This window comes from Meriones unguiculatus, chromosome 3 (genome assembly GCF_030254825.1).
Source record: "Meriones unguiculatus strain TT.TT164.6M chromosome 3, Bangor_MerUng_6.1, whole genome shotgun sequence".
NCBI lineage: Eukaryota > Metazoa > Chordata > Mammalia > Rodentia > Muridae > Meriones > Meriones unguiculatus.
Window position 1 is genome coordinate 17,826,014 of NC_083351.1, and position 22,440 is coordinate 17,848,453.

Here is a 22,440-nt window from a genome sequence, read left to right on the forward strand (position 1 = left end):
GGCGGTAAAATACGCTATTTTATTTTATTTTTTTTAAAGACAGTCTCCCCTAGAAGAGGCTGACCTCTAACTACTTAACAGAGAAGTACTCCCGGCCTCAGCCGCCTTGAGTGCTGAGCTGAGTGACAACGCGCCTCCATTTTCGGCTAAAAGCAAACTTAAGACAAAATCGCAGCAGAGCTTTTGCAGAAACTCAGTTCAATCGTGCAGCAGGCGATTGAAGCACGAGGATTCCGGAAGGGAGTGGCCGAGTCTCCCAAAATGTAAGCACTACGACCCTCCCTACAGAAGCTCATTTCTGAGGTGGAGCTCTCCCGGCTTCGCCCCGCAGCAAGTCGCCACAGCACGCAAGCCCGCGCTGCGTGGGGCTGACCTCTTCCAGGGCCGCTGGGCTCGACCCCGGCGCCCCCCCCCCAAGTCACGTGATCTCGGCCTCCCAGGCCGCTGTTTCCACGCCCACCAACAGTCAGCTCCAGAGCACTCGGACCGCTCGGCTCCGGAGTTTGCCTGCTCAAGGCGAGGCCCCGCCCACCGAGGAGGCGTGTCCTAGCGCGCAGAGGTGACGTGTTCTTCCAGCGCCACGTCGCGAGTCGCCCGGGAGCGGTGGAGAGACGCTGGCTGCGGCGCCTCAGGTGCAGTGAGTGAGCGGAGAGACCCGGAGGAGGGCGAGCCGGGTACGGAGTGAGCCGCGGGAGGCACTAAGGTCCAGCCGGGAGCGTGCTTTTAAGGCCACCGAGGTCACGGGTGCGGCAGCCGGTGGGGTTGGTGATCAGTTAGCCCGAGTGAGAGATGGATTGCAGGGAGACTGAAGGAAGTTGCGGGGAGCGCCCGAGATGTAAGCACCACGATGTGGCAGGAGGTTTGGGAGAAATCAGTGCACGTAAGGAAAATCAAATGGGAGACACTCTGTCCCAAAGGTCTCCCGTTGCCTTTTACAGGCCTGAGCCGTGAAGTTAGACCGGAGTCGCTGGATTTAGGTGCTCGCTGCTTGCCACAGTCCTGCAGTCTCTTCAGGCGGTTTTGTTTATTTGCAAGCACAGATTACTTCTCTCTCTCTCTCTCTCTCTCTCTCTCTCTCTCTCTCTCTCTTCATTTATTCAGGGTTCTCTGGCCGATACTTTGTTCTGGGGTGATTTCTGACATAGCAAGAACTATGTCTTGGATCAAAGAAGGAGAGCTGTCACTTTGGGAACGGTTCTGTGCCAAAATCATAAAGGTGAGCGGCTAATCATTAAATTTTCAGCAGTCCGTCAGTTCGTAGTGTTAAATGGAATTAAATAACGGAATAAGAATCTTAAAATTGTAATGTAGCTTACCGGGCTGCGTTTCTAGTATTTGTTGTACTGAGTGACACTTTATCCATCTATTTATTTGTTTATTTGTTTGTTTTTGAGGCAGGGTTTCTCTGTGTAACAACCCTGGCTGTCCTGAAACTCGTTCTGTAGTTTGAGGCTGGACTCGAACTCACAAAGATCTGCCTGTCTCTGCCTCCTGGTTGCTGGGAGTAAGAACGTGCACCACCACCACCCAGCACAAGTGACTTTTTTATTTTTATTTTTTTAAGGCAAACTGGGGTCTCTTAATATAATTGGACAGAATGTTAGATTTTCCTTCTGGAACACTGAAATTTTGGCCTTAAGAGTGTCCAGAGAGCTCATTGGTGGGATGCTTACTTAGTAATCACAAGACCCTGAGTTTGAAAAAGGAAGAGAGAATGTGGCTGTGAATGGCAGGGAATTGAAATTTGTCTCCCTAGAGTGGTGGTTCTTAACCTGTGGGTCTTGACCCTTTCCGGGGGTTGAACAACCATTCACAGGGGTCGCTATCAGACATTTACATTATGAGTCATAACAGTAACAAAATCACAGTTATGAAGTATCAACAAGAATAATGTTTTGGTTGAGGTCGCCACCACATGAGGAGTGTCGGGAAGATGAACGACAGCACTGGGGCTTCCATCCGCTCTTCCTTGTACTATCTTCTGAGTTAATCATTTTCCGGTGGTTAAGACTTTGGGCTCTAGAGGCAGACAACCATGAGAGAAACTCTTGTTATTTATCAACCATGTGGCTTAACACACATGTCTTCATGGGGCTTAAAAGAAGAATAGACACAAAGAATTTAGCACAGTGTCTAGTGACACTCGGCTATCCTGGGATGGCGATATAATACTGTACATATAGAGGTTGGAGAACAACTTTCCGGATCAGGCTTTGGGGCAGTTGGCTTTACCAGCTGAGCCGTCTCAGGAATCACAACAATGCCATATTCTGTGCCTGAGAGATGTTTTTGATGAGGCAGTCAGCCTGACTTTTTTTTCTTTTTTTTAGATACAGACTGTCAAGCAGCATGTAATGATTCATTTGAATCAGTAAGCTTCGTGTCTCCACATACTCACATACAAATGCCGTGTCTTCACAAGTAGGCCAGAATGTGGAAACTCTTTCCTCAGGATGCTATGAATGACAGCCTTCTGTTGGCAAAAACAAGCTGCTTGACGAGGTTAGATTTTTGACAAGGCATTATGTAGGAGACAAAAGCAGAAGGTGGTAGATGGGTGATAAGGAAAGATGGCGCAGTGAATAAAGGCTCTTGTCACCAAGTGTGATAATCTGAATCCCACCCCTATCACCTACATGGCGGAAAGAACAAACTGCCTCTTCTAAGTTGTCCTGTGACCTCCATACACACAACAAAATAAATGTAATTTCAAAAAGTTAAAGCCAAAAGAAGAAATAATGAGTCAATAAAAGAGTTAAATCAGTTGAACAGATTTAAAATATAGAAATACAAATGGTCAGTTAGTGCCTGAGAAAAATGCTTAGTAGCTGTAGCTACAAGCTAATAAAAATCAAAACTCATTAAGATTACTTTAGAACTAGAGAGATGGTTCAGTGGCAAAGAGCACTTGCTGTTCTTGCAGAGGACTCACAATTCCCAGCATTCACAGGGCAGCTCACTGTAACTCCAGTTTTAGGGAATTGACACCCTCTTCTGAGCAAGCTCACACGTGGTACACAGAGATGCCTGCAGGCAAAAGAGCCATACATGTACAGTTATAAAATTAAAAAAAAAAAAAAAAGGATTTTTGTCTCACCTAGTCAGAATGATAATCTTCAAGAAAACATAACAAACAAAAAAACCGCACCAGGCTTTGGCAAGGACATTTGAAGGAAAGGACCCTTCCACCCTGCCCCTGGGGATGTCGGTTAGTCACTGGAGATTTCTCTCTGAAGCTCCTCAGAAAGTGAAGTAGAATTCATGATTCAGCTGTGTCAACCCAGTATACCCTAAAACACCAAAATCAGCCCCTCTCAGATGCCTGCCAGCTCGGTTTGCCGCACAGTCTTCACAGTAGCCAGGCTGCCCCAGCAGGCTAGGTGCTTCGCAGTGAATAAGTGAACTTTTTAAAATGTGGCATACATACACAGGGGCATTTTATTTAGCCGTAAAGAAGAATGCAGTCGTGGTTTATAGGAAAACAGATGGAATTAGAGACCATCCTGTTAGGTGCCATAAGCCCATCTCATAAAAATGTCTTTCATGTGTTTTCTCTCACCTGTGGAAATGGTCCTGAAGTTAAAGTGGAAGGTGACCACTATTGATGTGAAAGGAAAAGGAGGGGAGAGGAATGGTAATAGAGGGGATGGAGATGGATATGATCAAAGCGTAATGTGCATGGATGGAAAAGAGATAGTGAACTGTTTCACTTCTACAACCAGAAGACAGAAATCTACCAGGTTCTCTTTCTCAGATTTTATTAACTTTGATAACTTTCTCAGAGATGTAAAATATTTTAATGACATTTATTTTGTGTGTGTATGCACATGCCAGTCTGTCTGTCTGTCCGTGTATGTGTGTTATATGGAGATACATACATGCCAGAGCACACATGTGGAGGTCAGAGAACAGCGTACAACAGTGATTTCTCTAGTGTGGGCACAGGTCCTAGGGATCAAACTTGGGCTGTTGGACTTGTCAAGAAGGACTTTTTCACTTTCATGGAGTCCTCTTGCCAGCCCAGGGATTGTATCTGATTGTTCAAACCCATTAGGTAAGGATGTAATGTCCTCCATTTATCCCAAAGAGAATGAAATTGTTTCATCATTTGTCTAACTCTACAGGCTGGCCCAGTGCCCAAACATGTTGCATTCATAATGGATGGAAACCGTCGCTATGCCAAGAAGTGCCAAGTGGAGCGGCAGGAGGGCCACTCGCAGGGTTTCAACAAGCTTGCCGAGGTGAGTGTGGGTGGCGGAACCTAGACTGGATGATTGGAAGGCCTAGATGATAGCCAGAAAATGAAGCTTTGAGTTCCCTGTGGTTCGAGAGCTTTTCATTCTTGTTTTGTTTTTTGTTTACTACCCAAGGGTCTCATCCTAGCATTAACAAAACTGTGGTCATAACAGAGATTAGGATAAACTTTTATCTTTTGCTATCATTGGTTGTTTTTTTTAAATTGTCTATATCATCTGGGCTGCGACTCAATGTCTTTTGTTGGTTTGCTGGCTTGTTTGGGTTTCCTGTGTACTCACAGGCTGTCCTGGAACTCCCTCTGTAGACCAGGCTGGCATCGAACTCTAGAAATCCACCTGCTTCTGCCTCCAAAGCTCAGGGATTAAAGGTGTGCACCACTACTGCCCAGCACTAGTAAAAGTCTCAACATTTATAAAATCGCTGGGTCAACAGGTAAGGGTGGTAACCAAGTTCAGTAGCTGGAACACGTGTAGGGAAAGGAAAGAGCCAGCTCCAACTGCTTATTCTCATCTTCATACACATTCTGTGCTCTGTATGTACACATGTACACAAATGTCAAAATCAACTTTTTTAATTGCATATGTCATTCTAATGACTTTATGCTTGTCAAGCTCTTTTTTTTTTTTTTTTTTTTTTTGGAGACATGGTCTCTCTGTAGCCCTGGCTGTCCTGAAGCTCACTCAGTAGACCAGGCTGGCCATGAACTCTCAGAGATCCGTCTGCCTCTGCCACCTGAGTCCTGAGATAAAGGTGTGCATCACCACCACCTGTCTTGTCTATTTGTTTTTGAGAGAGGGTTTCACTGTGTAACCCTGGCTGGCCAGTAACTCACGATGTTGACCAGGCTGGCCCAAAATTAGAGATCTCTGCCTTTCCCTGCATCTTAGTGCTGGCATTAAAAGACATGAGATGCCACAAGTGGCTATATTTATTTTTGAGACAGCATCTTATATAGCCAGGCTGTCCTCAAACTCCATGTAACCAAAAATAACCTCGACTCCCTGATCTTCTTGCCTCTGCTTGAGAGTGCTGTGATTACAGGCGTGATGCCATTGTGCATGGTTTTAATACTGCACTGACACCGAACCCAGGGCTTTATTCATGTGAGGCTAATACTTTGCCAACTGAACTACCTTCCCAGCAGTGGTTTATTTATTTTGACTTTTAAGAAATTGGCCTGGGCTAGGTGAGGGTGGCACACGCCTTTATTTTCAACACTGGGGTGTCAGAGGCAGGTGGATCTTCCAGGTTAAAGGCCAGCCTGATCTACAGAGGGAGTTCGAGGACAGCCAGGGCTCCACATGGAAATCCTGTCTTGAAAAACCAAACCAGTGGGCTGGAGAGATGGCTCAGAGGTTAAGAGCACTGGTTGCTTTTCCAGAGGTTCTGAGTTCAATTCCCAGCACCCACATGAAGGCTCCTAACTCTCTGTAATAAGATCTGGTGCCCTCTTCTGACCGAGGCAAGCTGGTGAATACTAATAATCTGAACTTCTGGGAGGCAGAGGGCAGGAAGATCATGAGTTTAACGTCAGCCTGGGCTACACATTGAACTTGAGGACAGCCTGGGCTACAGGAAACAAAAAAAAAAAAAAAAGGAAAAACTAAAGACTGTGATCTGTATTTTATCCCTCCTCAGGGAGAACATATGGTCCTAGGTTTCTAGTAAGTTACTACATCGTGGACTTGTAATGGGCTGTAGGCAATCATCAGTCTCTCTGGGACTACACTCCTTCATCTGCAGGAAGGGATTACACATCCATCCTCAGAGGATGGCTAAGATGAATATGTATGTGAGGCATTAATGCTCGGCACATCTTCATAATGTCAGACCGAGAGGCTGGAAGTCAGAACAGAAGCAACTACACCACTGGGCAGCACTTCATAGTTTGCACAAGGTTTTCCTGTGTTTCATTTCCCAGACAACTATTCAGAAGTAAACTGTTGCTTTCATGCTGCATTATCCATGACATACTGGTCAACTCTGAAAGCTAAAACACACACACACACCCCTCCAGCACTCGAGAGGCTGAAGCACAAAAATCCTGAGTTTAAGTTCAGCTTGGATACAGAGGGAGGTGTTTTCTCTGTTGTTGTTTGGTTTGGTTTTTCTTTCTTTTTTTTTTTTTTAAGACTTATTTTATTTATTACATACACAGTATTCTGCCTGCATATGTGCAGCCCAGGCTGACGTTAAACTCATGATCTTCCTGCCCTCTGCCTCCCAGAAGTTCAGATTATTAGTGTTCACCAGCTTGCCTGGGTCAGTTTCTTTTGATTATTTTTACGGTTTTTTGAGAGAGGGTCTTAGTATGTAGTCTAGGCTCATCTTGATCCCTTTGTCTCAGCTTCTCAAAGGATAGCCCTCAGCCACTGCACTTGGCCTCAGGTTTTTCAGTTTCTGGATATTGACTCTTGTCCTAATTACTTCACTCAAGTTTGGGGAGAGGAAAGTCCTTCCTCCAACTTCGAGCAGAAGCATCGCTTGCCTCTCCCCTTCTTCCTGTGTCCTAACTCTTTACCTTCTACCCCTCAGACGCTTCGCTGGTGCTTGAACCTGGGCATCCTAGAAGTGACTGTCTACGCGTTCAGCATTGAGAACTTCAAACGTTCTAAGAGTGAGGTTGACGGGCTGCTGGATCTAGCCCGACAGAAATTCAGCTGCTTGATGGAAGAACAGTAAGATGCAGTCCAGAGTGAGAACATCTTGTCCCCTCACGTCTAACCTTCCCTGACCCCAGCCCTGAGCTCTTTTATCTGACATTTGGCAAGGAGGGTGACATCCGTGGTTGTCCACTGGCCTCCTCATCACACAGGAGGACACAGAACTGCTCTACTTGTATTTATTTCATTGGTCGGGACCTTAAATCCTTGCGTAGAGAAGAAAAGGCTTTGTAGGTGCCACAGTTCCAACCCTGCCTCCTCCAGGGACTTTGTAGTTCCTCCGTGAACCCCAAGGACCTCTGGCCTGTGCTGTCTGAGAATGAGCATTCCTATGCACCTTTTTCCACCTCACCAGCCTATCAGGGTATTATAGCAGGCCTGCCCGGCTATAATATCATTTTTACAGGTAGGAGGACACTGAGAGACAAGAAGAGGATGAGCTCAAAGAAGCCAGGATATGCAGGATTAGCAAATAGTGGGAGCACTTGAATTGAAATTTAGGTCTTATTCAAATTTTGCTTTGATTAGACTATACACTGATCTTTTATACTCTAGTAGATCTTAAGAAATAAGCAAATGGAGCCGGTTGCAATAGTGCGCATCTATAATCCCAGCATTCTGTGAGGCAGATCTCTTGAGAGTTCAAGGCCAGCCTGGACTACAAAGTGAGTCCAGGACAGCCAAGGCTACACAGAGAAACATAGGGCGAATGGACTGTGAATGTGGCCTTAAATTCTGGGTCATGTCCTTCGTGACCTGCCAGAGACTCCTGCCAGACAGTATGAAGCACCAGTTTCCTGCGCCATTCCCAGTGAGGGAGGCTGGGTCAAAATGGTGACTACTCTCTGCACGCACTTGAGAGCTGCTGTATGACAGCGTGTGGACAATGATGTGTAACTAGACCCCAGGCTTACACCTGGCCACTTATTCATCCAGATTTCTGAACATTTTAATCTTCCTGTGTCCCAGTCTCCTGCTCTCTATAGGGGAATGTACAGTACGTACCTCAGAGGATGGAGCAGTAAGGGAATTTGTGTATTTCGGCCACTATCTGACCCTACAATGTATGTACTGAGATGACATTGTTACGTTATTTCGCTAGAATATAAAGTGTCAACAGTTACAGCTTCTGCTCTGGAGCACGCTCCAGAAGGACTTCCAAGGTAGTATAGTGGGGCCAAGGGTTTATGTTCTCTAGGCGGACAGGTGTGGTTCAAGCCAGACATGACTTGGGCAGCCTACCTGGGCCTCAGTGCTGCACTGCCGCCTTTCAGAGTGTGACACCGTTCTGAAGTCGCATGCACAGCGCTGCCTGCCGTTCCTGTGCAGCAGGCACTCTGTCACAGTGCCGCCTCCTTTTCCTCAATCAGGGAGAAGCTCCAGAAGCATGGGGTGTGTATCCGGGTCTTGGGGGATCTGCATCTGTTGCCCGTGGACCTCCAACAGAAGATTGCACATGCTGTCCAGGCTACTAAGAACTACAACAAGTAAGTTCCCAGGTTGTCCCAGAGCTTTTGTGGTCTGTACTCCCTGCAAGGTACAGGAGGGAGTAGTTAGTGATGCTAAAAGACTGTCACAAGAGTTAGGATAGATCTCCATTAGTCTTAGGGCAGGTGTGGTGGTACATACCCTTAATCCCACTGCTAGGTAGGCAAGAACAGGCATATTTCGGTGAGTTTGAGGCCAGCCTCGGCTACATGAGAGACCCTCTCTTAAAACAAACAAGCAAACAACAACAAACCCAGCAGGCCTTCTGCCTGTCTGTATGCCTTGAAGAATCTTCTAGGGCTGGAGAGATGGCTCAGCACTTACACAACCATCTCTACAGGGATCTGATGCCTTCTGCAGGCATGCAGATGTATATGCAGATAGAGCACTCACCCACGCTAAATAAATATATAAATAAATCCTTTTAAGAAAAAAAGAATCTTTTCTATCCCACTCTTTGGTCTCTGGATATATTTAGAGGACAGGGTTCAGTACCCAACACTCCATTGTGTGTAGTTTTGAGATAGTACAGTTTGGCAGTGATTTTATTTTACATCAGGTCTCCTTCCTTCTAACCTTAAGCTAATGTCACAGTGGATTTCTGTCTTCTGTGAGCTGATTGGCAGTAGAGGAGGAAAGCAATAAAGGTCATTTACTAATTAAAGAAAACATGTTCATTTCAAGAACTCTTAGAAACTGTAAGACAACCTACAATCTCACCCTTCAAGAGTAAAGTGCCTTTGTCCTTCCCGGGAATGGCTGCTCCAGATGCAGGCTCTGACCCTCAGGCCCTGTCTTTCTTTGGTGAATTACTCTGCTCTGCTGTCCTCAGGTGTTTTCTCAATGTCTGCTTTGCCTACACGTCCCGTCATGAGATCACCAACGCTGTGAGAGAGATGGCCTGGGGAGTGGAGCAAGGGCTGCTGGAACCCAGGTATCGGGGCTGTCTCTCCTGGGAACTGGCAGGAAGACAGGGTGCCCTAGTGCTAAAACCTTTTCTGAGCCATTTGAGTTGACACTCTCCTCACCCCTTTCTTCAGTAATTTCCCAGTAATTATTTTAATGCTTTGTTGTAGTGGAGAATTTTTAGGTTTCTCATATTACAGTTGCACGACACAGGATTAAGGTATTGTAAGGGATGGGTGGAGGGAAGAAAAGGGAAATTTTTAATCATTAGCAGTGTAGTAGAATCCTAATTTTTCAGGCTTGGAGGAATGGAGGAATTTTTGAAGCCATCTGTGTGTTTGGCCCTTCTAATTTGTTGCTAATATAGTCTTTGTTAATATTAGTAAATTAATAATAGTAATAGTAAAATAATGGTAGCAGAAATAGGTGCAACAATGTGGTATGTTCTTGTTTTACTGCTATTAACCTCGTGCAAGAGTCAAGTCTTCTTTTCTTTTTATAAATGTGGACACCAAGAATAACGTAGCTGATACCAGTCTTCTAGTAAGATAGAAGTAGGACTCTTATCTAAGGCCAATTCCAGAATCCTTGTCTTGTATCCTTATTATATGACAGCTGGGGGTGTAGGAACGTTTCTGATTTCTTTTTCTAGTATATGATTGGCTGGAAACTAAAAATCAAGAAATTGAACTGGGTGTAGTGGCACAAGCCTAGAATCCACCTACTTAGAATACTTGGCAGTTTGGGAACACCCCTGTCTCAAAACAACAACAAAATATCCAGACTTACAGTAAAGGTGTAGCTCAGTTGTGGCGTACTTGCTTACACTTGTAAGTGTAAGACCTTGAGCTTGGTCTGCATGAAAAGCAGACAAAGGAACATGAAGACGTTTGCCCTTAATTTTAAATAACACCCAGAAAGCTAGAAAGTACTGTTCTGTTTTTTAAGATTTTTTTAAAATATATGCATGTGTATATCTGTGTGGGGTGTGTACACATGCATGCAGGTGCTCTCAGAGGCCAGAAGAGGGCATCCTATCCCTTGGCCCTCAAGCTGCCTGTGGGTGCTGCAAAGTGAACTCAGCCCTCTAGAGGAACAGCAGTCACTCTTACCCACGGAGCCATCTCCCAGCCCTAGAAAGCACTGTTTTCTTTCTTCATATTTTGATGCAGGAGCTCATCTGCATGACTGGTTGGTTGGAACTTGCTGTTTAGACCATGAACCCACCCAGGCTGCGTGACTCTGCCTTCCTTGTGCTGGGATTAAAGATGCGTACCCCACCACAGACAGAAGGAAAATGCTTTTTTAAATGTTTTTATCTCCCTTCTCGTTTAAATTTATTTTATTTATATATTTATTTAGTGGGAAAGATGGGTATACATGTGGCATAGAGTGCTTATGGAAGTCCAGGGACAATTTAGAAATTGGTTTTCTCCTTCCACCCTGCGATCCTACGAATGGAACTCAGGTCTTCAGCCTTGATGGACTACACCTCTACCTGCTGAGTCATAGCATTGACCCTCTAAAGACTACTTGAAGCTATCTTATGAACACCTCTTTCCCATCTCCAGGGTGACCTTTCTCTGCTCCATTCATTGACTCACATACTCAGTAGTTTTGGGGGCAGGTACTAAGGATTAAACCTAGGGCCTCAACCAACAAGGTCTCTCTATACAACCCAGGCTAGCCTCGAACTCACAGAGCTCTACCTACCTCTGTCCACCATGTGCCAGGATTAAGGATGGCTGCCGCTATGCCTGGCTCACCCTTTTATTTGTTTATTTTGTATACCAGTTCTAGGTAAGCACATTGCTCTATATAGGAGATAGAGTGGGGAGAATAAAGATCTACTTTTTTTCTGTGTTTTGGAGCTCTGGTAAAGAAAACAGACATTAATCAAAATACAGATTAAAATAAGCTCACGGTAGTGATGCGTATCATACGGGCATCGGTGCAAGGATTTATGATAAGAGGAATAGACTTGGTAGAGATGGCCTCCCACCTGGAAGTGACAGGTGACCAGAGAAGAAAGAAGTGGCAGGGGACAAGGCGAGACTATGACGTGAACCTTGGTTACAGCGACTCCTGAGTAGCAGGGTACTGTTGGAAGGGAGCCTGGACTGTAGAGGTGCTGGGATGGACAAAGCAACCTGCCCTGAGCTGTGAAGGGAAGCATTGGGAGAGCCAGTGGACGGATTGTGAAGAAAGGCTGTGTTGCCCAGGATGTCCGACACGTGGCTTTTAACAGTGGACGTTGGTGTAAGGAGCAGAGTCAGAAGTTTGTTTCTGGCCTTGTCACTGAACAGAGATGTTGGATCAGTGGCCTAGGGGGTCAGGACTGGTGGTTCTAGTAGGAAGATCACTTGTACTGTGACAGTGAGGAAGGCGAGAGAGCTTCCCGTGAAGAGAGGGCCAAGGGTGAGGTTCTGCAAAACTATCTTCATGAGCATTGGACAGAAAACAGACAAGCTGTGTTACAGAACACAAAAGAGGGAATTTGTTGGAACAGATCGAGAAAGAGGTGGGCAGGGGTTGGCACAATGGTGCTAATGCTCCAGAGGGCGAATTAAGTTATAGATTGTAAACTGGCTGTTAGGGGAAAATTAAGATGCTGGCTAAGTGGACGGGGTCAGAGGCAGGCAAGTGGTTAAGGCGGAAGGGGAATGCATGAGGTGGGGATATGTTTGAGCCTAGCATGAGCAGGGACCTGGGTTTAATTTCCAGCCTTGGGAGACCTACAGAGAGAGACAGAAACAGATAACACAGGAACATATGTATGTACATGCAAGCTATTGGTAATCAGCTCGGGAGTAATTTCCTAGTTGTTCATTATAATATGCTTTTTAATGTTTTGTGTAGTCTTATATGGATGAAATAATAATTGAACTAATGATGGAAAATATTTATGCTAGGAAGAAGGCTTTAGGGGCTAGAGAGATGGCTCAGTGGTTAAGAGCACTGGCTGTTCTTACAGAGGGCCAGGGTTCAATTCCCAACACCCACATGGCCATCTATAACTCTAGTTCTGCCAACTTCACATAGACATACATGCAGGCAAAGCATCAATGCATATAAAAGAAAGTAACTAAATCTTTAGCTGGGTATGGTGGTGCATGCCTGTAATCCCAGCACTCTGGGAGGTAGAGGCAGGGAATCTCTGTAAGTCCGAGGCCAGCCTGATCTACAAAGTGAGTCCAGGTCAGCCAAGGCTACACAGACAGACCCTGTCTCAGGGTGGGTGGGGGATTTGCTCCTGGGAACTCTGACCTGACTCCTGGTATAGCATGCTTTGACCTCAGTGTCTACTGACTTAAATCTTACTCCCAGGAAGTGCTTCCTCTATCTTCCTGACTCTGTTATTTTGTAATGTCCCTCCATGGACCGCTCATGTCAGCAGGATGGGTAGGGTCACCGCAGTCAAGAGGTTGGTGTCCCAACCCAGCACCCCTTGTAGCTTGCTTCTCGGCGCACACTGAGGTCATTAGGGCCCGCGCTATACTTTGTATTCCAAATTGAGGCAAGTCTGCATGCGGAGCAGGACTCTGAGAGTCCAGTCGTAGCTGGAGCCCCTGTCCTCTTGGCGCTACCATCCGACCCCTTTTCTCTTTCTTCAGGGCACGGGCTTTCTGTTCATTCCTTCACTTTTTGGAGATAAAATCAACAGGTTGTTGGCAAGGATGGAATTAGAGAAGAAGTAAGGTTGACCCTCAAGGATGATTAGAAAATGGTTAGTGAGTTACTCTGAGACGGCTGTTTGGCCTCCTGCAGTCCCCTGTCTTCTCTGTGGTAAATAATCATTGTGACCATTTACTGAGTAAGCACTAGGGCCATGCGGATTTTCTGTACTGCACCGCTTTTAACATATGTGCTCTTGAGATGAGCACCGACCCTCAATTCTCGATCCTCCTCCAGCCTACTGAAAGTGCAGTTACCGGCATCTGCCACCACACTCGGCTCTTAGAGACTTTTACTCCTGCGCCAGTGAAGGTCAGAGGATAGCCTTCAGGTCTGGGGCCTAACCTTTCCACCTGATTTGAGACAGAGTCTCTGCTGCTATGTAAGCCAAGGTGCCTGGCCCGCAGACTCCTGGAGGGCCTCCTGCATCTGCCTTTCCCATACAGGCACTTGGGATTACAAACTCTTGACTCACTGCATCTGTTTTTTACCGGCTTCTGGAAATCCGGCCTCCAGTCATCAGCAAGCACTTTCACATCCTGAGGCATCTTCCTAGCCCTTCTCTTTTTTTTTTTTTTTTTTTTGTTTGTTTGTTTGTTTTTAATTTTATTTTTTTCTTATCAGTTACATTTTATTAACTCTGTATCCCAGCCGTGTCCCGATCTCTCATTCCCTCCCAATCCCACCCTCCCTCCCTCGTCTCCACTGTGCCCCTTTCCAAGTCCACTGATGGGGGGGACCTCCTCCCCATTCATCCAATCCTGTTGTATCAGGTATCTTCAGGACTGGCTGCAAAGCCCTCCTCTGTGGCCTAGCAGGACTGCTCCTCCCTTGGGGGGTGCCTAGCCCTTCTCTTTATTTTAAAAATCAGAATACAGAAAGCAAGAAAAAGTAATTTATCTAAATTTACATTGCTGGCCAGCCTCCCTGTGTTCTTTCAGTTTGGTATTTTGACCACCTCACAGGAAAGCTCAACTGGACATCAGAATCTAACAGTAAAAGCAACTGGCAGGGCTGGAGAGACGGCGCTGCAGTTAAGAACACTGGCTGTTCTTGCAGAGGACCTGGGTTTAACTGAGCGCCCCCGTAGTGGCTCACAGTCCGCAGCTCTCGTTCCAGGGGATCCGGCTCCCTCTCGTGGCTTCCTCAGTACCAGGTGTGAACATGGCGCGCATACATGCATGCAAACAAAGCCCAAAACACACAACACACATGTAATTTAAAAATAGTTAGAGGACAGGTCAAGACGACTGCTCTGAGTGTGATGCCACTGTGAGCTACATAACAAGGCCCTGTCCAAAAATAGGGTGTGGAGGGCTGGAGAGACGGCTCGGGGGCTGAGAGCACTCGCTGCTCTTGCAGAGAACATGGATCTGGTTCCCAACACCAGTGCGAGGGCTCACAGCCATCTGTAACTCCAGTTCTAGTGCATCTGACCTCATCCTCTGGCCCCGGAGCACGAGCCAGGCATGTGGCCCACATCCACACATGCAGGAAAACTCATTAGGGAATGAGAACCATGTAGTCAAGACAAGCGTGTGTGGTGGCCAGGGCAGTCTGAACCCAGAACCCTTCTTTTGTCTAGTCATAAGTAAATATTGTTGATGTGAGATGTACATCTCCTATGGTTTGAAAAATGGCAGTTGAAAAACCAAGGAATATGCCCAAAGCACCACCAGCTACTAAGTATTATTTTGCTTTGCTTTGTGTTTAAATCTCACCTGTAATTAATTTATTTATTTATCTATTTATTTATTTATCTATCTATTTGTTTATTTATTTTTGTTGTTGTTGTTGTTGTTGAAATAGAGTCTCCTTCTATAGCCCAGACTGTCCTTGAACACTTGATCCTCCTGCCTCAGCCTCCAGACTCTAGGGCCACAGGCATGTGCCACTTCATAGAGCTTAGAGTCTGGGTTTGAACACTCATACCAGATACTTATGCTTGCTTGCTTCCCACTCTCCTTCCTCCTTTCTTTCCTTCCTCCCTTTCTTTCCCCCTTCCTTCCCTCCTTCCCTCCCTCCTTCCTTCCTTCCCTCCTCTTCCTTCCGTCCTTTTTCTCTCTCTTTATATTTTTTCTTTTTTTTTTAATCTTATGTATATGGATGTTCTGCCTACATGTGTGTCTGTGCACAATATGTGTGCAGTGTCTTTGGAGGCCAGAAGAGGAATATGGAGTCCCAGGGACTGGAGTTAGAGTGAGCCACCGTGTGGGTGCTGGGAATTGAGCCAGTACTCTTACCCACTCAAACACCTCTCCAGCCCCCTCTTTCTCCTTTCTTGACCCTGTAACCAGAGTCATGTTCTCCCAGGAAAGTTTTTCTGTTTTACTCTTTTCTTTTTTTTTTTTTTTTTTTAATTTTGTTTATTTTATATATATGAGTGTTCTAGCTGCATTTGCGCCTGCCAGAAGAGGGAATCAGTTCACATTATAGATGGTTGTGAGCCACCATGTGGTTGCCGGGAATTGAACTCATGACCTTTGGAAGAGCAGACAGTGCTCTTAACCACTGAGCCATCCCTGTTTTACTCTTATTAAGATTCAACTCAGAAACTGGAGATTTCCAGTCTTGTTCCTGTATACTTGTTAGGGTAAGCAAACCCTTCCTGGGGCCGGCAGATGCCAGCCTTGAAGGCCCTCTTCCTGTCAGTGGGAAAGCCTTCTTACAGAAAACGCTGCCACTCCCAAGCTCTCTCAGTTGTTTCTGAGTGCCTGCCTCTTTGGGAGTGGATTTCTTACCCAGCATAAGACAAGTCATCATTTTCCTGTGTTTTGCTTTGGTGGGGAATGGGTCTGCCATCGTGCACGTGTGAAGTCAGGGACAGCCATGCGGAGTTGCTTTTCTCCTTCCTTTACACGGGTTCTCGGAAAGAAGCTCAGGTCTCCTGGGTGATATGGCAAACACCTTTACCAAGTGGGCCATGTTGCTTGACAGTCCCTGCTGTTTTTTAAATCCTGGGAGTCAGGGGGAGACTCACTGGACGTTGTGTGTGAAAGACCTGGAGTTCGAATTCCAGCATAAACCCACAAACCACTTCACCACTGTTGGTAAAATACTGTATGGCTTTCTCCATCTCATCCTTTTTGAGCATAAATCTATGCATATATGGTAAGTTTTCATAATATAGTGCTTATCATGCACCAGTGGGTCTGGAAGTCTTTCCAAATCAGGGTCCTTTGATTTACTTTTTTGTTTTGTGTTTGTTGTTTTCAGAGTTGTTTGTTTTTGCAGTGCTGGGGATTAAACTCAGGGCCTTATGTATTTTAGGCAGGTACAGTACCACAAAGCCACATCCCCATCTTTAAATTTTCTTTGAAAAAAGAAAGAATGGGGCTGGGGAGATGGCTTAGAGGCTAAGAGCACTGGCTGCTCTTCCAGAAGTCCTGAGTTCAATTCCTAGCAACCACATAGTGGCTCACAACTATCTATAATGAGATCTGGTGCCCTCTTCTGGCCTGCAGGTGTACATGCAAATGTATACATAATAAATAAATGAATCTTGAAAAGAAGAAGAAGAAAGAAACCCAGTTGCATAGTGTTTCATCACACTCCTAGGCCATAGGGCGTCTTTTAAAAGCAAAACAAGTCAAACGAAGAGAAATGGCCTAGTGGACACATGTGATTTTAGGCCTATAGGCGAATGAGTTTGGTGTCACTTTTCTGTACCTATGTCAGCAGGGCTTAGGATGATGTGTGTGGCATTAGAGCCCTTGCCTGGCCTGTACAGGTCCTGGATGAGAAAGAAGCATTGTGTGTGGTTTGCAGATTTAGTCATTCTTGGGTTGGGGGTATACTGGCCAGTTTGTTTGATGGTGGCCGGTAAGTGGGAGGCTGAGCGTGGAGGCTCACCGAGAGGGCGCCACATGGAGAAACTGCCTCTGTCTCCCGCTCGCCAGTGATGTGTCTGAGACCCTGCTCGAGAAGTGCCTCTATAGCAACCACTCTCCTCATCCCGACATCCTGATCCGGACCTCTGGAGAAGTGCGGCTGAGCGACTTCTTGCTCTGGCAGGTAGGTCTCGTGGGGGCATGTTATTTTGGGTTGGGCTGAACCCTGGAACTGACTGGACTCCCACTCACCAGCACTGTATGAGAGGGCAGAGGGCTGGCATCTGGAGCAGTGCCTCCAGGCCGCACCTGGCAACATTTGCTTTCCTTCCTTCACCTGACTCGATGTGTACTGTGGTTCTCACTCTCTACAGCAAGGAGCTTTCACCCTACAGAGAAACCAAAGCCATCCTACCCTAATGAAAACTTACATGTGCCCCTTTTCAAGGAATGGACCCTTGAGACCCTGGATGACCTGGGACTCGCACTAGTTCCACGAGAACCTTACTTTTCAGTTAGTCGTCTCTGCATCAGAGTACACAGCCACATCTGTGCAGGCATATCTCATGAGACATTTCACCTCCATCCAAACTCTCAGGCTTACTGTTGCCTTTTTGCCCAGTTTTCCCAGCATAGGTAGTCCCTAAAAGCTCACGTCCAATTGCTAGAGTTTATTGTTTAAAATCTCTGCTCTTAGCCAGGTGGTGGTTATGTACATCCTTAATCCCAGCATTCAGGAGGTAGAGGCAGGCAGATTTCTGTGAGTTTGAGGCCAGCCTGATCTACAGTTCAGAAAAGCCAAGGCTATACAGAGAAACCCTGTCTCAAAAAAAAAAAAAAAAAAAAAAAAAAGAGAGAGAGAGAGAAAGGAAAGAAAAGAGAAAGGAGAAGTTGAGGGAGACTCAGCTTGGGAACATCTCATGTATCAAGGTCCAGAAATTTTAATGGATCAGGCCTAAAATTGGGGATGTGGGAAGACTGTGCAGTTGGTGAGGATGGGTTCATAAGCATGGCAACCTCAGTTTGACCCCGGCCTCCATATAAGAGCCTGCTGTGATGGCACACACTTAGCATCTCTGCTCAGAAGGTGAGGACAGAAGGATACCTAGCGCTCTGGCCAGCTAGCCTTGCCTGACCTACAAGAGCCTGTCTCCTGAGGAACAGTACCTAAGGGTGACCTCTGACCTCCACAAACACTCACAGACACACGCAAGTAAACTGACAGCTGGCTACTGAAATGCTTTTACTTAGGCTTTGGGTATTTGGAAGGAAATCTAGTGTATACCCAAGGATCCTACTGCTCATAGCACATTTAAAAGTTTACACTGAGCTGAGGTTTAAGGAAACCGCAGTGGTGACAGGCTCTATGTGTTACACAAGGCCCTGATTTGATCCCTGGCACTTTACAAGGAGGACAAAAAGGGAGGGGGAAAGAACGCTAAAGACGAAACATACTGGTAAAATAGAGGACTTACCCACAGGGTCACCCTACAGATGCAGGAATCCCGTGTCTGTAAAAAGAAACTTAGCAGAGGACAGTGGTCTAGAAAAAGCTGACTGTCCCTCAGAAAAACACTTACTTCCTCCTTTGTGCTGGAAATGTGACACTGACCAACGGAGAAATGACTTGTACCTCGTGCTGTCTGCAGATGTGAAGCTGTTGTGAGTCCAGACTCCAAGAAAGCCATTGTAGCCATAGGAGGGAGAGATGGCAGCTCCGCAGCTAGCCCCTGCACATGCCCCTTTCACCCGGCATGGCACCTCTGTCTTAATCCCAGCACTCTGAGGCAGAGGCAGGCTGGTGGCATGAACTTGAGTATCTTGGTAGAAACGGGCGGCGGCGGGGGGATGGAGGTGACACTGGTCAATAATGGCAAACAAGTTTTCCCTATGAGGCATTTGGTGGTTCAGTGCAGCAGACAGTAAGCAGCGCCAATCAGGAAGTTTGGGGCTGGGGGGTGGCTCAGTTGTAGTTGTAGCAGTGTGCTCACGGTCACCCTGTTCTACGCTTTCCTTCATGCGCATTTAACCATGGTTCCGCAAAGACTCGCAATGTTATCTGCCTTTACGCTTACAGAACCCAAGGCTCAGAGAGGTTAAATAACTCAGCCAGTTCAGTGGTAAGGGTGGATCCAGGCAGTTTGGCTCCAGAACCCTGGCCTTAAGACGTGGTGTCACACTGTTGCTACTTAAAATAACAAGAGCAGCTACCATTTGTTCTGGCTGACTTTATTAGACTGTGTGTGTCTCAGATGACCTCCAAGGGCCAGGAGCCAATAACATAATCCAAATGTTATTTCATAGTCCTAAAATTGGCTTTTAGAAACATGGTGGAGCTGGGTGTGGTGGTGCATGCCTTTGATCCAAGATCTCAGGAGGCAAGGCCGATCCATGTGAGCCTCAGGGCAGCCTGGTCTACATAGTCCATGCCAGCCAACACTAAACTGTGAGGCTTTCTCTCAAACCAAAAGGGAAGAGGTGGGGAGGAAAGACCTGGTGGAAACATTTATTAGCTTGACTCTGCTCTGCCACAGCCGGGGATCTGGCTGCCCTGTGGCCCTTCTTCAACAGCTGGGGAGACTGGGCTGGCCGCAGAAACCTGTGCCTCCGTGTTTCTAGGCTTTTTCCCATCCAGCCTGCTCTTCCATCGGAGCGCTGACCAGCAGTGGAGCTCCCTGGCATGACTAACTCATGCTCTGTTGCTTGCTTTTCCCAGACCTCCCACTCCTGCCTAGTGTTCCAGCCTGTCCTGTGGCCAGAGTACACGTTCTGGAACCTCTGTGAGGCAATTCTGCAGTTCCAGATGAACCATAGTGCACTTCAGGTACAAGTCGGGCGAGGTGGGATGGAAAGGAAGGCTGGCACCGGCGGGCCTGCCTTGTGCCATGCCTTGCTGTGTACTTCTTTCTGAAAAATTTTATTTGTGTGTTTCCGCGCACGTGTGCGTGCCCAAGTGCATGTGTGGAGGACAGCCTCTGGGAATTGGTTCTCTCCTTCCTTTGGGTCTTGGGAGTTAAACTCGATGGGCAGGCTTGGTGACAAGGGCCTTTACCCACCAAACCATCTTTCCAGCCCACCAAACATTTCTTGACAAACAGTGATGGTCATTACAGCAATACTACCACCCACTGACCATTTATCAATTAGTAAATAGAGGAAAAATGTCTGGGACATGGTGTGTACACTTTTAATTTCAGCACTCAAGAGGCAGAAGCAGATGGATCTTATGAGTTCAAGGCCAATCTGGTCTACATACTGAATTCCAGGCCAAGCAGGACCTGGTCTAAAAAAAAAAAAAAAGGAAAAAGAGACATTGTTAGGGACCAATATGATATAAGTAAAGGGTGTCCTGAAGGCACACAGCTCACAGAGGCTGTCTGACGTCCCCTGGAGACGTTGGCCTAGTCAGAGTCGCAGCTGGTGACACCTGCCTAGCTAGTGAGGGGCTGAGGCAGGAAGATTTCAGATTGAAGGCCAGTGAATTTGAAACCATGTCTGAAGTAAAGACTTGTGTGTCAGCAGAAGTCTGCGAGTCTAGAGCTTCGGAAGCACTCATGAGCAGCAGCGCTGCCTCCCTGCTCTCAGTCTCCCTTCACTGAAAACTGCTCCCATGTGGGCAGCGGTGCTAGCCCTGAGCTGCCGTGGTGGTCCTGTGTATATTAATCCACTTAACCTCTCTAAATGTAACAGATTTGGTGTCCTTATTTTTTCAGATACAGAAACAGGGGACAGGAACTAACTGTGCCAAGGCCACTGAACCAGGAACCTGAATTTTGAAATCATAGATGTTTCTTAAGTCTGCAGAAAATGGCCAGGAAGGAGGGGTGATGAAAGTCAAGAGTCTCACTGGCCTTAGAGCTCTTTTTGGGAACCTAATGAAAGCCATAGAACATGTCCAGTGGAAAAGGTCTGTCTTCCGTGAGACTGTACTTTCAGTCAGCTACATACACTTTCAGGGTTCATGGGATCCACAAACCCCCGTTCTGAACTGCTGGCATCAGTCACTTGAATTATGAGGCTTTCATCATTTACTCTCAAAATATGAGTAATTTGACGAAGGCTGCTTAGAACAAGTGAAAAGCAAAATAAGAAAGCCAGGGAGCCGTGAGCATCAGATTTTTCCATGTGGCTAGAGCTGCCTGTGAAACTAAAACGATTTAATTCTTATGAAGCTTTCTGAAACACAGCTTGTAGCTTATTGATGCCTACAGTGCGCCTGGCAGATGCGAGTAGTGAGAATCACCGTTTAACAACGGGTGACAGCGGCGACCCCACGCGCACTGCTGCACAGTGAGGCCTTTGACGGCAGACCTGTCCTCAAGCTAGGTGGCCTAACACACCTGGCTGTGAGACTCCTCTTGTAATTTCCTAAGGCCTTCCTCTTTCTCCTGCTGTGTCAGTGGCTAGTTTTGACAGCATTCCCCCCCTTCCTTCCTGTTTACCATTTTAAATCACTATAGGCAGAGAAAGCGGGCAATTAAGCACAGTAGAGTTGTGTGTGTGTGAAGTGAAAGTAAATTGGCTCTCCATGAAGCCCCGAGAGCCTGGTGTGTGAGCCTTTGCATATGGACATTCTTGTGTGTCAACCTAGAATTTGAATGCCCAGAAGCCTCTTATTATCTCAAGTTTTCCAGTGCTTTGCACGCGGTTTATAGAGTTGCCTCAGGCTCTATCTTCTCCATAAATGTTTATTAAGTCCCTACTATGAATCAGGCATGTTGTCTGACACAGGAGAGTCAGCAGTTACCCTGCCAGACAAATGTCTGCCCTCATAGAGCTTATATTTTTAGTTGACTAACAGAGAGTAAGCAAGCCAACAGATGTAAGCAAGGCTGTAAGGAATGCACAGCTGTATGACAGAGTGTGTGGGAGAGCATTGAGGACGGAGCTGACATGGGTTAGGTCTGGAGAACACTGAGAGGGAAGGCGGAGACAGGCTGTGGGGAGCTAGGCCTCTTGCGGATGCAAAGCTAGTGGAAGTAACACACCCAGAGGACTTGGAACTGGCAGAATCTGAGGAGGCATTTGGTTAAAAAAAAAAATCAATCCCTTGAGACGTTAAGGGCCGGAGGCAGAGCTGAGAGACTAAGCAGCTCCAGTGCTGGACAGCACGTGCGTGTGCTGGAGAGGCTGGGCCAGCTGAGCGCTCCCCAGCCGTAACCTGCTGTGTGTCGTAATTCATTTGTATTATTTTTAATACTGTGGAGGGTTGTGTACACAGAGTGCAGTTACCCAGGGAGGCCAGAGGTGCCAACCTCCGGAGCTGCGTTCCAGTGGCTGTGCGCTGCCCCAGGAGTGCGAGGATCAGACTGGAGAGGCGTGGCCTTAACCACCCAGCCATCCCTCTCCTTTCTGCTTTAGAAGTTGTGTCTGGAGAAATGGTTCGGTGGCTTAGGGAACCTGTCGTTGGGGAGCACCCACGTGGCGGCTCGAGGTCATCCTGGACACACACACACACACACACACACACACACACCCGCTTCCAGGGAGTGCAGTGCCCTCCTAACCTCCAGGGGCACCAGGCGTGCACAAGGTGCACATACATACATGGCCACACATAAAATAAGTAAGTCTTCAAAACATTTCCTTCTCATCTGTACTTGCTTCTTTGAAAAAAAGGT

General features: G+C 46.7%; 1 protein-coding gene and 1 long non-coding RNA gene across 4 annotated transcripts in view; one reads left to right on the plus strand and one right to left on the minus strand.

Annotated features, from left to right (window-relative positions):
- LOC132652980 (uncharacterized) lies at positions 1-18,393 on the minus strand. 2 transcript variants are annotated; one of them, XR_009590568.1, is made up of 4 exons: positions 18,295-18,393; positions 8,163-8,450; positions 2,399-3,027; positions 1-2,019 (listed from the first exon to the last, which is right to left on the minus strand). It is a non-coding gene; the product is annotated as an uncharacterized LOC132652980 (long non-coding RNA). The 2 variants fall into 2 exon arrangements; XR_009590567.1 differs by having other exon boundaries at positions 1-3,027.
- Positions 815-22,440, plus strand: part of Dhdds (dehydrodolichyl diphosphate synthase subunit) — a 27,389-nt gene continuing 5,763 nt past the window's right edge. Inside the window, exons 1-8 of one of the 2 annotated variants that reach the window (XM_021643524.2) lie at positions 815-835; positions 1,102-1,216; positions 4,125-4,241; positions 6,793-6,935; positions 8,291-8,407; positions 9,241-9,342; positions 16,889-17,003; positions 19,536-19,643. In XM_021643524.2, the coding sequence (XP_021499199.1) occupies positions 834-835; positions 1,102-1,216; positions 4,125-4,241; positions 6,793-6,935; positions 8,291-8,407; positions 9,241-9,342; positions 16,889-17,003; positions 19,536-19,643 (819 nt within the window). In that variant the 5' untranslated portion in view covers positions 815-833. Of the gene's footprint in view, positions 836-1,101; positions 1,217-2,364; positions 2,503-4,124; positions 4,242-6,792; positions 6,936-8,290; positions 8,408-9,240; positions 9,343-16,888; positions 17,004-19,535; positions 19,644-22,440 lie in introns of those variants that run through there. The other variant, XM_060379354.1, reaches the window with a different exon arrangement.